General features: G+C 35.2%; 1 protein-coding gene across 1 annotated transcript in view; it reads right to left on the bottom strand.

Annotated features, from left to right (window-relative positions):
* The window catches only part of WNK3 (WNK lysine deficient protein kinase 3), a 173,398-nt gene that overhangs the window by 33,107 nt on the left and 123,769 nt on the right, over nucleotides 1–16,522 (bottom strand). The window contains exons 11-19 of the mRNA XM_065915507.1: nucleotides 15,852–15,916; nucleotides 11,296–11,443; nucleotides 10,541–10,657; nucleotides 8,892–9,047; nucleotides 8,759–8,810; nucleotides 7,313–7,450; nucleotides 5,824–6,752; nucleotides 1,134–1,224; nucleotides 463–593 (exon numbers count right to left, since the gene is read on the bottom strand). Of these exons, the coding sequence (XP_065771579.1) occupies nucleotides 463–593; nucleotides 1,134–1,224; nucleotides 5,824–6,752; nucleotides 7,313–7,450; nucleotides 8,759–8,810; nucleotides 8,892–9,047; nucleotides 10,541–10,657; nucleotides 11,296–11,443; nucleotides 15,852–15,916 (1,827 nt within the window). The remainder of the gene's footprint in view (nucleotides 1–462; nucleotides 594–1,133; nucleotides 1,225–5,823; nucleotides 6,753–7,312; nucleotides 7,451–8,758; nucleotides 8,811–8,891; nucleotides 9,048–10,540; nucleotides 10,658–11,295; nucleotides 11,444–15,851; nucleotides 15,917–16,522) is intronic.

Genomic DNA, 16,522 nt, shown 5'->3' with positions numbered 1-16,522 from the left:
GCCCATTTATTCTTGCCATATTCAAAGCTTGTCAGTTGGGTCCTTTGTAAATTCAGTTGGCTACATACTGCTCAAATAAAATTCTGCAATTAAAACATTCCATAGGTGCACATACAACTAACACCACTTTGTAAACCATCTATACTTCAATAAAAAATTAAAAATATTTTAATTGCCAAGACTCTAAAGGACATGAAATTAGATTTATAAAAAAGATGACCCAACCACCCACCGAAAAACAATGATACATATTTATACTCTACTCCAGTTACCAAAATCCTCATTTCTTTAGAGTCACCTTTAGTAGATGGCTACAGAAGGTGAGAAGATGCATATAAAGGTGAAAAATTAAATATGCTAACAATCTACATTTAAAATAATTACCATCTACAGACCTAGATCTTCAGTGCTGTCACCTTTCCTAATGCCCCTGTAGAAAATGATTCTACCAAAGACACAAACCTGAAACCGACCCCGCTGAAATGATCCACTCATTGCTTTACATTTACTCAAAGACCTAGTATCAGTTGTGGACTCTCCTGTCAGATGAATGGGGTCAGGAACAACTGCTGATCTCGTATCTTCTGTTTCCACTGCAAGTTTTGCCAAATTGTAAGCAGAAAGGAGAAAATGGTTTGTTAATATTACATTTGTTTACGTTACCAGAAATGAAGAAAAGTAGAAAAAGCTTAACTCCTGCTAGACAATTAAAAAAGTGTTAATGTAATAAGCAACACTGTAGAAGCCCCTACCTTTAAATCAGACATTTCAAGATTTATCCTGAGACTTAGTATCTATATGAAATGAATACTTTAAAACTGAATTAGTTACAAAAAGAAAAATAAAATGGAAATGACATTAATGGGACATGTTACATACATGGGCTATATGGAAAAGGTGGCAAGATTTGTGTATGAATAACAACAGAAAGAAACTGAAGTAAATGAAAAATGATGTTACCTAGTCTATGTCCCTGACTGTAAGCACACTACCTTGACGGACTTTTGATCTCTTGAAAAAGCTGGTTGACTGCCGTAGCCTGTATGCCCAGCTTTTTAATTTGCGAGTCCAGGATTTCTTGCTAATAGGATTTTTGAGACTAGGACAAGTAAAGCTTAGGCCAAAATATCCACCTCCTGTCTGCAGATGAATGGCTCCACCGCTTGACACAGCAGCAGGACAGGCCTCTGGATCTCCTGGAAGTGAAGCATCTGGGGACATCTCCTAATGGAGACAAAAAGAGGAAAACCAAAATGGTAATAATTTACGTGAGGTAGAACAGTTGTTTATACCATTGGAGTTTCTTGTATGGACCAATCAGCAATTAAAAACAGAAAGCTATGTATATTTCTATTAATAGTACTATGTCAGACTAAACCTGAAGTATTGAACTTACAGGAATTAAGCCTTCTTCTTCTTTAAAAATATTATTTAGACTTCAGATAAATAAAATTGCAAAATATTTCCACCCTAGAATATTTTTTATCATAGCAACTTTGAAAACTGAAAATTAAAATCTAAACAACCTTCATTGCAACAATTTACTAAAAAAAAAAAAAAAAAAAAAAAAAGGTTAGTTAAACCTTATGATCTTAAAATGGAAACTTTCATCTATGCTTATATTACTTAAGACAGTTAAAGATGCCCGACACACATGATAAACAGAAAATCAAGATATCTAGGCATTTAGATTTACAGAAATATATTACCAAATCAAATTTATTTCATTATGTAATCACACAGAAATTTAATTTAAAATGGATCTCAAAATTATTTCAAATTCAAACTCTAAATATTGTTAACATCAGGCCACAGCTGACTATAAAATCACACTTCCCTCTTCTTGTATTCCCATTTTTCCCCCCAAAAATAAGAATTAACTGCTGTATTCTGAGTACTTTAAAAATAAATTCCTTATAATAACTCATAGAAAAAATTAATATACACAGCCAGAAATACTTTGGGAAACCTGAGAATGGCCCCTACAAACTTAGAAAATTAAAAGAGTATTGAAAAGCTCAAAGGATAGGATTTAGCATTTGTCTGAAGGAAGATCGCCTGATCGTCGCTCAGTTGTGCCTGACTCTTTCGCACCCCATGGACTGTAGCCTGCCAGGCTCCTCCATCCATGGGATTTTCCAGGCAAGAATACTAGAGTGGGTTGCCCCTTCCTTCTCCAAGATAGCCTAAAAGCAGCACAAAGTAAACTGCAGTTTAAGATAAGCATTTTTAATACTTAGAGTCAATAGTCATTAAAAGTAAAATTCTGAACAACGAGTTTTTATTTTCCAAAGTCCTATTTTGGACTAGCAATACTACTTTCATAAAGAGAAAAAAAAACTCTCAATAGTATTACAATTTAGAAAGTGTTGCATCGGTCCCACTGAAATTACAGAAAAGATTTTTATTAAGTAATAACTGGATCAAGATGATAAATTAAATACAAGTTCTAGCTTCTCTTATCAACCCAAAGCTATAAGTGCAACAGGAAAATCATATATAGACACATGCATATAAGATTAAAGGAGGAAAAAGTAGCCTCCTTTAATCTGCATAATGACATATGCAAGAACTATTTCAAAATGCAGTAAACTCAGGTGTGAGATATGGGCAGCAGGAGAGAGCACCCTGAACAACCAAAAGGATGAGTAATTGGATAGAATGCTTACAAAGCTACACACAATTTGTCTCCTATCTCTCACTTCAACATCATCTTGTAACACCCTACTACTTACTGACCTTCTTTTGGTTCCTAAAACAGGTCTCTACCTGTGAATATCACCATCACAAACAAATCCTTCCGTGACCACCCTATCTAAAGTAATTCCTTAGTCATCCTATCATAGCCCTTTTTGTTTGTTTAGGATTTATTTTCCCCCACTAGAGTGTGAGTTCCACAAAAAACAGAGATCTTGACTCATTCACTGCTCAGTAGATATCCACTGCATGGAAGAGTGAACTGGTTGGGGTACCAAAGAAGGAACAGCCAGGCAGTTCTGCACCTTCCTACCTCACCTCCACAACAAAGAAAAGACATCAGAGGTATCTGCTCCCAAATAAGAGTGGCAAGAGGAAAATGTTTGTGGCCAAGAAAAATATTGGCAATACAGGGAGGAGATAAGATCTAGGAGTAAGGGGAAGCACTGCTACTTTTGAAGACTAGCTATTAGACCTCCCTCTAGGCAGAATCAGAGACAAGTTGCAATAACCAGTGCCAGGAAGCAGGTCCCACGCTTTCCTCATAATTACTAGAGTAAGACCATAGTAATTATATATAGCATTTACAAACAGACAAAGAGGGAAACTCATGGGGGGAAAAGAAAAACCGAGTACACAATGAAGAATCACCAACACTTTTGGGAAATCAGTACTTTAAGAAAACACTAAACTAAACAAACAGAATAGCCAAGGAAATTGCATTAATAACATAGAATAAGGCTTTAATATCTTCAAAGACATCTGTGAATATACTACATCCATAAGAAAAAGAAATTATTAGAAATTAAAAATATAACCTCACATAAAAAATAGCTGAATAGGAGATTATAAACTGCTTATAAATAGAGAAATTCTCCCAGTACAAAAAGCAAAAGGACAACGAGATGGAAAACATGAAATAAAAAGTTAAATGAATAAGAAAAAAGGGAAATGAATAAACTGTCTATTCACAGATGATACGATCTTATATATTACATAGAATATCCACCAAAAGCTATTACAGCTAATAAACAAAGCAAAGTAGAAGGATATACCATCAACAATCAAAAATCAACTGTATTTCTATATGATACCAATGAAAAATCAGAAAAGGAAATTTAAAAAAGCAATTTCATTTATAATAACAACAAAAAGAATAAAATAACAAACAGTGCTGGAACAACTGGATAATCACATGCAGAAAAATGAAGCTGGATCTTTATCTCACACCATATACAAAAATTAACTCAAAATGATGCTACTATCTATATTTAACTAAGTGTAAAACAAAATAAAGACATTTTTGGACATTAAAAAAAATCAAACTGCTAATCCATGCAACATATTTTAAAATATTATTTATAGAAGCATTTGAGGAGGAAAACAAAACAGAATTCTAGGACACCAGAAACAGTGGCAGGTAATAAGTTTGATCTAGATGTAGCAACTAGACATTTGAAACAAATAGAAGAATCCATTTGACTTTGACACTTGGAGGATTTTCTTTTGAGCAACAAAGCTTAAATGATAGAGAATTACATTTCATTTTTTATGGTTCTAATCACATTACATGATCATCAGATACCACATATAATATATTATTTACTGATTTTCAATTCTTCCAATCAACCTACAGGACAAGGCATGCTGCTGCTGCTGCTGCTAAGTCGCTTCAGTCATGTCCAACTCTGTGCGACCCCATAGACAGCAGCCCACCAGGCTCCCCCGTCCCTGGGATTCTCCAGGCAAGAACACTGGAGTGGGTTGCCATTTCCTTCTCCAACAGACAAGACATAACCAACTATTAAAAAATGTAGATGTTATAAACTTTGCTAATGCTAAAATGTAATTTAAGTAATAAAAAATGGGAGGTGTATAGGGAAAAAAATAGAGGAAAGAGAAAATATAATTTCTCCACCATTCAGAGAAATGAGTCAGATTTTATTGTATGAAATTGCTAACTCCAAAAATCAGTAAGTATATTATTTACGAGTTATCAATAGCAATGACTACAAGAACTAAAACCAGGAACTTAAATGTTTGGGGAGTGGGAGTGTCAACACAACAATTTAATTTCCTAACCTCCTGAATTTTTGTGTTTACACATTAACTGAGTAACTTTAAATTACTAGTTTACAAAAAAAATAAGTAAGTTATTTTTATTCAATGGGATGTTATGCTGTTAGCTGAGGTAAAACTATGTATTCTAACATGGTAGATGTCTGTAAGTGGGGGAAAAAAGTGCAGAACAGCACATGTATCTTTGTAAATAGATATACATATAAAAAAGTGCTATATAAATATTTATGTGTTAGTTAAAACCATATCTGGGAAGATTTATTAACAGCTATGTCTATAGGTTTGGAAGTGGGGTGGATTTTACTTTATATACATGCATATATTACTTAAAAAATAACAATAATAGAGATACAGTGATAAATATTTTTATATATGTCTATGATATACTATAAAATAAAAAATTAAGTTGTAGACCAATATGTTTATAGCACAATCCTATTTTATTGAATAAAAAGTTATAGGCTTTTAACTAGATCTGTATAAGCTTAAGTCAAGAAGGATAAGTACCATATAGTGGATAAGCACCAGACAGTGGTTATCCCATGAGCTGACAGAACAGAAAAAAGAAGTTAAATTCTTACATTACATAAATTAAAAAAAAAAAAAAACAAGTCAGGGGATTATGAGGGATTTTAATTTTCTTTTAAAAAAAATTTTTCAGATAAATAAAAAACCCACAAACAAGATTAAATTGAAACCATAATATTTTAAAAAAGAAACTGATAATAGGTATTTTTAAGTGGAAATCTAAAAGCAAGTTCTTCCTGCCCCCTAAAACAATCTATCAGTCCTGTTCTGTCATTAATATAAACATAAACATTGCTCACAAGTTCCTAGCTAATTCAACAGAGGGGTCTCTCACCAAAGATAGTTCTACTGCCTCTATTGAGAAGTTTTAGGCCCCTGCATCCTAAGCCATGGTCTTTTAAACACCTGTGACCTCAGAATCTTATGACATAGATAATTTCATTTCAAAGGGCAGAACTTTAAAAAAGAAGGCATTTCTTTTAAAAGCATAAGGAATTGGTTAGAAACAATGATACTTACATGTAAACATAATTCGCTGGGTATAGAAGTTATCACATTCAGGTCCCTTTTGAACACTGATATGTTAGCAGGCTGATTCACAGCCACATTGGACAGAATCTTTGAGCCTGTCTGTCGAAAATTAGGGGACTGTGCAGGACTATCTTGAATTCCACAGTGACTGGTGCCTATGACTTCTGGCACTGGACATGAGAGTACATCTTCAGCAGAGGAAGAAAATGGAGAGTCTATGCTTTGGGTATCCTTCTGACTCTCATGGTAGATGCTAGGTATGTTATGCTCCTGATAGAGCAAATTTCTTAATTTTTCATCCAGAGTTTTAATTCGGTTGTCTGCAAATTCCATTTTTGGAGGTCTTTCCCCATCTGATTCCAGGACAGTAGAGGATAGAAGGCTGGTTGGTTCAAGGCCGGGATTCTGAGTGGGAACGACCATCTTAGGAGAACTTGCTTCCATGTTCACTGCAGTTTCTCCTTCTTGGGAAATAAATTCTGCATCCGTAGTTGGCTGCTGCACTAGTAAGGACTGAGGCTTTTGATCAGATATAAATGCTGGGGTTGTAAGACAGTTAGCAGATATCTGAGTTGACTCGCCAGAAGCTGCCTGACTGGCAGCTTGGTGACCTGGATACACAGGTAGAAATATGCCTGCTTCGTTGGTGAGTCCCTCACATTCAAGTGGAACTGCACGAACTGAAGCAGCAGTATGATTGGAACTACTAGCAACTGGTGCCATTATCTGCCTGTCTTCTTCCACTTGATAAAGTATAGCTGGCTGCTTAGTTTCTACACTGGCATATTCAGAAATCTTACCATCAACTACATCCTTATGTTGTGATGTGGAGGTGAAAAGCACACGCTGGCATGGATTACTTTCTAGAGTAAGCAGTGTGTCCTGTGATATTTCCTTATTACTTATGTTTCTTGGACCTGGAATAATAACAAAGAATGGCTAAGCATGTATTGGTAAGTACAAAGCACAGACTAGTCCAAACTCAAAAGGGACAAGGAGGAACAAGGGGCAAATCAGAACCAGTGTGAAACTACTCTTGTAAATAAGAATCAAAATATACAGAATTCAACCTGACAAGGAGAAAAACCTTTTCTTATTTTCATAAATAATAAAATTTAAATGGCTTAAGTTATATTCTAATACTAACATCTTAAAAAATGCTTATGGAAATTCTCATAAGCATAAAATACCCATGTTGTTGTTCAGTTTCTAGTCGTGTCTGACTCTTGGCAACCCTATGGACTGCAGCACGCCAGACTTCCCTGTCCTTCCCTATCTACCAGAGTTTGCTCAAATTCATGTCCATTGAGTTGGTGATACTATCTAACGATCTCATCCTCTGCTGCCCCCTTCTCCTTTTGCCTTCAATCTTTCCCAGCATCAGGGTCTTTTACATGAAAACAACTTAAAGATATGGTATATATTTTGCATCACCATCTTCCAGGTCTGGATAAAGGTGCAGACAACAAACACTTACTAGAAAGTAGGTTTAACCCAGGAACTGTAGGCATGTACTGATGAAGAGAAGAAGATTGAGCCTCACGGTTTCTTATTGTCTGATTTATACAAAATCGCCATCGACCAACTGGGGATGACTGAGGAGGAGCAGATTCATCTGTAGAAAGAATTGGCAAAAATTAATATGCTAAGCAATTGTTAATATGTCTAACTTGTTAACTAAGAAAATCAGGTTAAAACAACAAATTGTCTTTTATCTCCATTTCCAACAGCACGAGTTAGCCTAGTAACTTATAAGACCAGACCTCCCAAACCCGACTGACAAATACTCTAAAAAACTAAGCGCAAGATAGCTTTAGAGAAGGATTTTGGATTCTTCAGAAACAAACATTGCATCAGTAGCGATTAAAAGCAGGACATTTCTTTTTGGAAAAAAATGAAAAGCATTATTTCCAATAAAACCTACACCTTTGTTCTGTATCTTGATTATGGTGATGCTTACACATATCTATTAAGAAGACTAAAATTTACATAACTCTACACCAAAAGAAAAAAAGCAAATTTTACTTTATAACAACTTAAAAAACAAAGTAATATAGCCCCTACATCTGTATTCCTACTTTGTTAACTTATTCAAATAAGTAATTCTCTTTTAAACTTTACCCTACTTTGCCAGTTAGAAATCTACTCAAACCCCTACTAACAAGAAAATGAAGACAGAGGAGAAAACCCTGGCATCCTAAAACAATCTAACTTTCAGGATAATGGTATCTGATTCCATAACTCCCACACCACCTGTTGTTTCTTCATGCTATTATAATTCCTTCAGAGGTCCTCATTTGTCTATGGCTCTTCTCCCCCTCACAGATACTCTAAATATACCTATGATCAGAGCTGAAAAGAATGGAGAAAAAAGGTTGTGAGAAGAGAAAATAAAAGACCTCATTTTTAGTCCATGGACGTTTATCTGGTATCTGATTTACAAAAATTTATTAGTGATAAGAGCAGGTAGAAGCATATCATTTGTGGAATGAAATCAAGAAACGAATGCTACTGATATTAAACATGAGGCAAACTCAGAACACAGTGATTTTAGTTAAGAAAGTCGCTGTCCATCTCATATCAGGAGAAAAATAAAACTTGCCAGTTAAGTTCAAACATTAAAGCTGTTAAACGTCATCAGTACTTTGACTGCTTTTCTGGTAACATACCATGCAACAACTCAGAAATAAATTAATCAGGTAAAGAACCAATACTTAGAGGAAATTTGGAGAAGAGTTTTACTTCTCACTTCTTTTACTTCTCATTTCTGAGCTATAAAGTCCTTTTAAAGTGTGGGGAAACCTATACTAACAATTTATCAAATTCCTTTATTGGCTAATATCCTTCCCAAGGTGTGTAAATTAAAAGTTTCCAAATGTCTTGCTTCAAAAGCCAAATGGTAAATTTTGTTAAATATACTTACTGCTGGTTTGACTGGAGGCAGAATTTATCTGTACTTGTTCAGATGATCCTGTCTGAATTAAAAATAAATAGATAAATAAAGAAGTTCCTGATATATATTCAAGAAGATCTATTTGCTAAGCAACTGCTCTTACTTGGCTACTGCTGGGTTCCACAGTAACAGAGTCAACTCCAACAGCTCTTTCTGTAGCAGAGTGAACATGAAGGATCTCCTGGGCTTGACCTACAATAGCCCTCAATTCTTCCACAAATTTTTCTTTTTCACTTTCCAGGACAAAGTTATCTTCAACCTATCCAAAAGGAAAAGTAAGTCTATTCAAAAGAATATATTTAGTATCTTTGAAATTATAATATGGTGACTACCACAAAGAAAAATTAATTGGTATTTAGATCTGATTGCCACAACAGAATTAAGAAAGACTAGCAATAAAATCAGAGGAGGCAATGGCAACCCACTCCAGTACTCTTGCCTGGAAAATCCCATGGATGGAAGAGCCTGGTGGGCTGCAGTCCATGGGGTCGCTAAGAGTCGGACATGACTGAGTGACTTCACTTTCACTTTTCATTTTCATGCACTGGAGAAGGAAATGGCAACCCACTCCAGTGTTCTTGCCTGAAGAATCCCAGGGACGGGGGAGCCTGGTGGGCTGCCGTCTACAGGGTCGCACAGAGTTGGACATGACTGAAGCGACTTAGCAGCAGCAGCAGCAGCAATAAAATGCCAGACAACACATTAAATTATTCTTTCTACTTGAGATCACCAACATTTGTCATATTGGCACTACTTACCTATCAGAAGCCAGCATTTTAAAAAAAATTTTGGCATTCTATAAATTAATTGCCATTTGAATAACATAACTGAGGCAATGTTTACATTTAAAACTAGGATGTCCAAACCCAAAAGCTTTTAAATCAAAAATCACAAAATGAAACATCTCTAAAGATGATAAAGTATGGCTCTGAGACAGTTCAGAAAAAAACTAAGTTGAATAAGAAACAGAATTCACAAAATTATTAACATTTTCAAATGTTAAATTCTGCTTGGCCAGGAATATATATCCAAAGAAAACTGGCAGAAATTAAAAGTATTATGTACTCTTCCTACCACCCTAGCCCATTCCCCTAAAAAAAGAGGGGAATACTAACTTAAGTCTAACAATTCAAAGAAAATACAAAAACTAAATGAAATGATGAACATTACTTGAACACCTATATGTAAGATGTTATAACTGTATAAACTATTAATGCTTAGGCCTCATCCCCCAAAATTCTAATTTAATTAGGGACTCAGGCAACAGAACTGTTTTTGTCTTAGGGTTTTTTTGGCCACACCATGAGGTTTGCAGGATCTTAGTTCCCTGAACAGGGACTGAACCCGGGCAACTGCAGTGAAAGCTCCGAGTCCTAACCACTGGACCTCTAAGGAATTCCCCAAAGGACTGTTTTTTTTTTTTTCATTTATTTTTATTAGTTGGAGGCTAACTACTTTACAATATTGTAGTGGGTTTTGTCTCTTCTGTTGATTTTGACATGCAGCTAGAGTTAAGAACCACTGACCTAGCTCCTCTGTTAATGAAACTCCCTCATATTTTACACATAAATATACTGACACCAGAGGGGGTATAGCGACTTACTTTTGATCATAACCAATTTAGCTCTTTACGAATTTTAAAAAGTAGCAGTACCCTAAGAAAATATGGCTCTGAGTAATTGAAGGGGAGAATTAAAGGGGAAAAAGACACATAATGCTGAAGGGAAAATAATTTGTCTTTTCTGTACTTACCATATAGTCCACAATATCCTCTGGTGCATCACCATCAACATCAAACTTGAAGGTGACCATCTTATTATTGTGTGTCTCCAGTTGACACTCTACCATGTTGTCTCCAGAGGTTGACACCTGGGCACAAACATTTTATTAGTTTAAGAGTCAGTCATTGCCTTCTCTTTGCAAATGGTACAGGAAATATTTCAATGAGCTCACATAAAATATATGAAAAAATGGTCTAAAATATTGAGAATCTAAAAAGATTCTGCTTTTCCCTTGGTGAAATACTGTCTAAATAACTACTGTATGACAAATCTAAGGCTCAAATTATTCAGCAAAAAAATCAGGAAAGAAAAGGAACACAGCTTTTATAAAAACACAAAAAAAGTTACAATAGTCCCTATAATTATCTGCAATGCAAAGATCTAAATCTGGCTAATCATTTTCAAAATTCTCCTAATCCAACAAATTGACCTTTAAGCAAAGGAAAATTCACTGATAACAGAAATGTAAATTGGACCAACCTTTCTGGACAACAATCTAGAAATATGTATTGAGAAATTTTAAAAATCTTCATACTCTGATCAATAATTCTACTTCCAAGAATATATCATAAGGAAATATTCAGCTCAAATACAAAGATTTGTGCTCAAGGGTGTCTGCTGAAGAATTTCATAATACTCTATACTCACTGCCACAGCAACATCGCCCCTCCCTGACTCCCCAGACCTCAACATGCACTCTTAACCAAATCATATTTACACACTGACCTGAAGAACAGTAAGCTGAAATTTAGTTCCCTTCTCTGACCGAGGACAGGAAGCTCTTCTCTGTTTGATCCGATCTTGTTTGCCATTTCCACTTGGGTTATCAGGGGTATTTGTGTTTTCCTTCACAGGTCCCACATCATGATTCAAACTATTATTTAAAAAAACAAAAACAAAAGCAATTCCAATTTAATTTCTCAGAGAAGACATTATTCTATGATTCTCAAAGTCCAATATTTAACCCAAATCAGATTTATAACATCTGAAATCCCTGTATGGATAGAATCATTCCATTTTGATGGTAAAATTCTAAGAAAAACCCTTGATTATAAAATAATAAATAATGAGTTTAAATAAAATACATAAGTAGTACAATATCTCTCAAATAGTTATGATTATAAAACTTTTCAAATATACTAAATGCCATTGAATTGTACACTTTAAATGGATGAAAATTTAATGGTATGTAAATTAAATCTCAATGAAGCTGTTTTTAAAAGTTATGAAACACTGCGATTACTTTGTATGTATTAGGCAAACATCTCACAGTAGTGGGAGTGAAAGAAAAACACTGCTAGTGATGGACCTCTGTGGAACCTTTTATCAGTGGATGTTCTTGACCAATTTTATTTTGTTTGTTTAGGGTTTTTTTTAATATATTCAAATAAAATTCTAAAAATCAATTCTAACTCAAAATAGTATACCTGTTCATGTAACAAAATCAACAGAGGATAGATAAGGTGTGGAAGACAGGAGAGTGCAGGAAACAGAACAAGAAATGAAAATGAGATAAAGAAAAGGAATATTAATCAGCTATAAAAGGAATTCCTGAAAAAAATCTACTCCTGACACTGACTATACCAAAGCCTTTGACTGTGTGGATCACAACAAACTGTGGAAAATTCTTCAAGACATGGGACTCCCAGACCACATTACCTACCTCCTGAGAAACCTGTATGTAGGTCAAGAAGCAACACTTCGAACTGGACATAGAACAACAGACTGGTTCCAAATGGAAAGGAGTACAACAAAGCTGTATACTGTCATCCTGCTTATTTAACTTATATGCAGAGTACATCATGCAAAATGAAGTACAAGCTGGAATCAAGAATGCCAGGAGAAATATCAACAACCTCAGATATGCAGATGATACCAGAAAGTATATGCAGAAAGTAAAGAGGAACTAAAGAGCCTCTTGATGAAGTTGAAAGAGCAGAGTGGAAAAAGCTGGCTTAATACTCAACATTCAAAAAACAAAGATCATGGCATCTGGTCCCATCACTTCATGGCAAATAGATAGGGAAACAATGGAAACAGTGACAGACTTTACCTTCTGGGGCTCCAAAATCACTGCAGATGGTGACTGCAGCCATGAAAATGACGCTTGCTCCTTGGAAGAAAAGCTATGACAAACCTAGACAATGTATTAAAAAGCAGAGACATTCATTTGCCAACAAAGGTCCATATAGTCAAAGCTATGGTTTTTCCAGTAGTCGTGTATGGATATGAGAGTTGGACCATAAAGAAGGCTAAGTGCCAAAGAATTGATGCTTTCGAATAGTGGTGCTGGAGAAGACACTTGAGAGTCCCTTGGGCAGCAAGGAAATCAAACCAGTCAATCTTAAGGGAAATCAGTCCTGAATATTCCTTGGAAGGATTGATATTGAAACTGAAGCTCCAATACTTTGGCCACTTGATGTGAAGACCCGACTCACTGGAAAAGACCCTGATGCTAGGAAAGATAGAGAGCAGAAGGAGAAGGGGGTAACAGGATAAGATGGTTGGATGGCATCACCGACTCAATGGACATGAGTTTGAGCAAACTCTGGGAGATAGTGAAGGACAGGGAAGCCTGGCATGCTGCAGTCCATGGGGTTGCAGAGTCAGATATGACTTAGTAACTGAACAACAACAAAAAGAATGAAATCTTGCCATTTGTAACAACATACATAGAAGTTGAGGGCATTATGCTAAGTGAAATAAGTCAGAAAGAGAAATACAAATACGATATGATCTTTTTGTGTAATCTAAAAATAGAAAAAAACAACCAAGCAAAAAATTTCCCAGGCTCAAAGATACAGAGGATAGACTGCTGGGTGCCAGAGGGAGTGGAGGGAAGGTAGAGAGTGGGTGAAATGGGTGAAGGGAGTCAAAATGTACAAACTATTAATACCAGTTATAAAATAATTAAATCATGGGGATATAATGTACATCATGGCGATGATAGCTAATAATACTGTACTGCATATTTCAAAGTTTCTTAGAGTAGATTTTTAAAGTTCTCATCATAAGAAAAAAATTTTTATTAACTATATATGGTGGTGAATGTTTAAACTAGACTTATTGTGATCATTTCACAATATATAAAAATAGTAAATCATTATATTGTACATCTGAAACTAACATAAGGGTGTACGTCAGGTTTACCTCAATAGAAAGAAAGAAAGAAACAAAGGAGGAGGGAGGGAGTGAGGGAGGAGGGAAGAAGAAAAAATACACCACAATTTTGGTTAAAAAAACTGAATGAATAATGTGAAAATGATTCAACATGATTAATTCTAACTAGCTATATTTTGCAGGTTCAAGTCAATATGATTATGACAGGGCAGACTTTCAGTTGATCTGTATCAAAGGTATTTTTCAGCTTTTTCCTTAATAAATTTGAATATATTTCAATAAATACATTTGAAACTTAAATGAGGTCTGTAAGCACCAGATATTTTTTATATTGATTTTTAGGTTAAGTCCTTTCTCCTAAAGAACTACTCATGAAGTATCTGTATAAAGATATACAAGAAAAGATAAAAATAACCCCTAATATTTTTTTCTATGTCCCTGTGAAAAAGAATTTTCATAACTACAAGTGGAGAAGGAAGATTCAATAATACTGCTCTTAGTTCTTTAATAGACAAAGAAATAGCAGTAACATAACATCTTAAGAGGATAAAAGGGATATAATTTTAGTCAATGCAGCTGTATCATTCACTTTACAAAGTTATCTTAAAACACCAGTTTAGGGTTTGGAAAAGATGGCAGAAATTATACCCCTAAGTATAACTATAAAATCTGGAAATAATACAGTAGAGTATCACAGGAGGGCACTGAAGAGTGAAAAGATGAAGGCAGACTGGCTAGGGACTCACAAGACTTGAAGAAAAATAAGCATCTCCTGGTTACCCACTCAGTGACAGAAAGCAGTCCAGGTTCAGCGTCTCTTGACTCTTGGCCAAAAGGCAAAGGTAGCTGAAGCACAGTGGTCTCCTGAGCCCCAAATAGCAACAGAAGGTAGTTAAAGTGAGCCTTTTCCTCCCTTGGTGACACTGGTGGGAACTCTACCAGTACCATGTGGTCTGGAGAGATAGCCTAGGGCAGTGGGCCTAGGGCACTGCTCTCCAACCCCGTGGTCCAGCAGTGGGCTCCAGTGATATAAGATGAACCAAAGCAGACCAGAATAGTACTACAGGGACTCTGAAAACTAAATTGGCATTAGAACCATAGTCCACAAAAGTATCGATAGATGAGTACCTTGGCACCTAAACACAGTGACTGCCTGCTAAAATAGAGGATTTAAACAGGATCCAGAATATCCTAACATAATGTCCAAAATGTCCAGGATACAAATGAAAATTCTTTGTCATACCCCAAACCAGGAAAATCACAACTTGAATGTGAAAAGTCAATCAAGAGATGCCAAGACCAGGATGAATCAGAACTACCTGACAAGGATTTTAAAGCAGCCATTATCAAATGGTTTCAAACATCAATTACAAATACTCCTGGAACAAATGAAAAGTCAGAAAATTTCATAACAGAATGTATTAAGGAAGAAACAAATGGAAATTATAAAAGGAATATAGTCATAGAAATAAACGATTCATTTTGCACAATAGCAGAATGAATACGACAAAGGAAAGAATCAGCATCAGTGAATTTGAACACAGAACAAATGAATTAAGCCAATATGAACAAGATAGGGGCTTCCCAGGTAGCTCAGCTGGTAAACAATCTGCCTGCAATGTAGGAGACTCCAGTTTGATTCCTGGGTCAGAAAGTTATTACCAAATCAAAATACAATTATATATATACAATACATAAAATTATCTGGTTTTTATAATAATATATTATTATATCTGGTTGTAAATTATTTATTTAGATTAGCTGGAACTGTAAATAACATTATTTCCTTTTTTAAATTCTTACAATCTTTTCTTAAGAACAGAATATGAAGAGAATTCCCTGGTGGTCCAGTGGTTCGGACTCTGCACTCTCGCCAACAAGGGCCTAGATTTGAACCCTGGTCAGGGAACAAAGATCCCACATGCCAAAAAAAAAAAAAAAAACCCAGACTATTATAATAATGTGAACCAGAAAATGGTCAATAATATCACAATCCATATGATGCTTATTAACATAAAAAAGTAAGAATACTATTTTTACTGAACATACACACAAATACTAGAGCACAGAAGCTTCTGTAGTCAAGAGACTAAGCACCTAAAAAAGGCAAAAACTTCAACATGCCCTCATTGCTTTCATGGTATTAATTTGAAGATACTCACCTTCGAACTAAATCTGGTTTTAGAAGAGCTGCTTGTTGTTCAGCTCCAACTGCTTGGGATACAGGCTGTAAATAGCACAGAAATAAAACTTATTATAACAGCAAACTTCAAGTTGAAGGTGCAATTTGCTATTATTGCAGAAAACATGTCTGTTACATTTCATATTTTGGTTACCACACAAACCAGGTAGAATGTCTACATTACTGAATGTCTATATCAATCCTACTATTGATGTTACTACCAGATAAAGAAAAACAAAATGCAGCAGTATTGATATTCACCAAGACTTTTTCATAAAAAACATAGCATTGTTTCATATACTTTTGTTTGTTATCTTTCAATGGTTTCCAGTCTTAATTGTAAAACTACTAATGAGTTGCTATCACTCCAGAAACAGGTAAATCAGTGATTCAATGTTTAACATGTTATATGGTCTCTCTCTCTCTCTCTTCTTTTCTCTTCACTAAACTACTGCCAACAATCCCTTTGAGGTGTTAGTATCCAACAGCTGCAATACTGGCTTCTAGGAAAAAGTTTAAGCCCATTACAAATGCAAGTTTTAACTCTGTTGGAAAATAATTTTAAACATTTATCTAATCCATCCAATGTATTGCCACTGGTGACAGCAGAGTGACTCTAAAATACAGATCTATCAAAATCAATCACTTACC

The sequence above is a fragment of the Muntiacus reevesi genome, chromosome X (genome assembly GCF_963930625.1).
Source record: "Muntiacus reevesi chromosome X, mMunRee1.1, whole genome shotgun sequence".
In the NCBI taxonomy this organism is placed as follows: Eukaryota; Metazoa; Chordata; class Mammalia; order Artiodactyla; family Cervidae; genus Muntiacus; species Muntiacus reevesi.
This window is presented reverse-complemented; position numbering and strand designations above follow the sequence as displayed.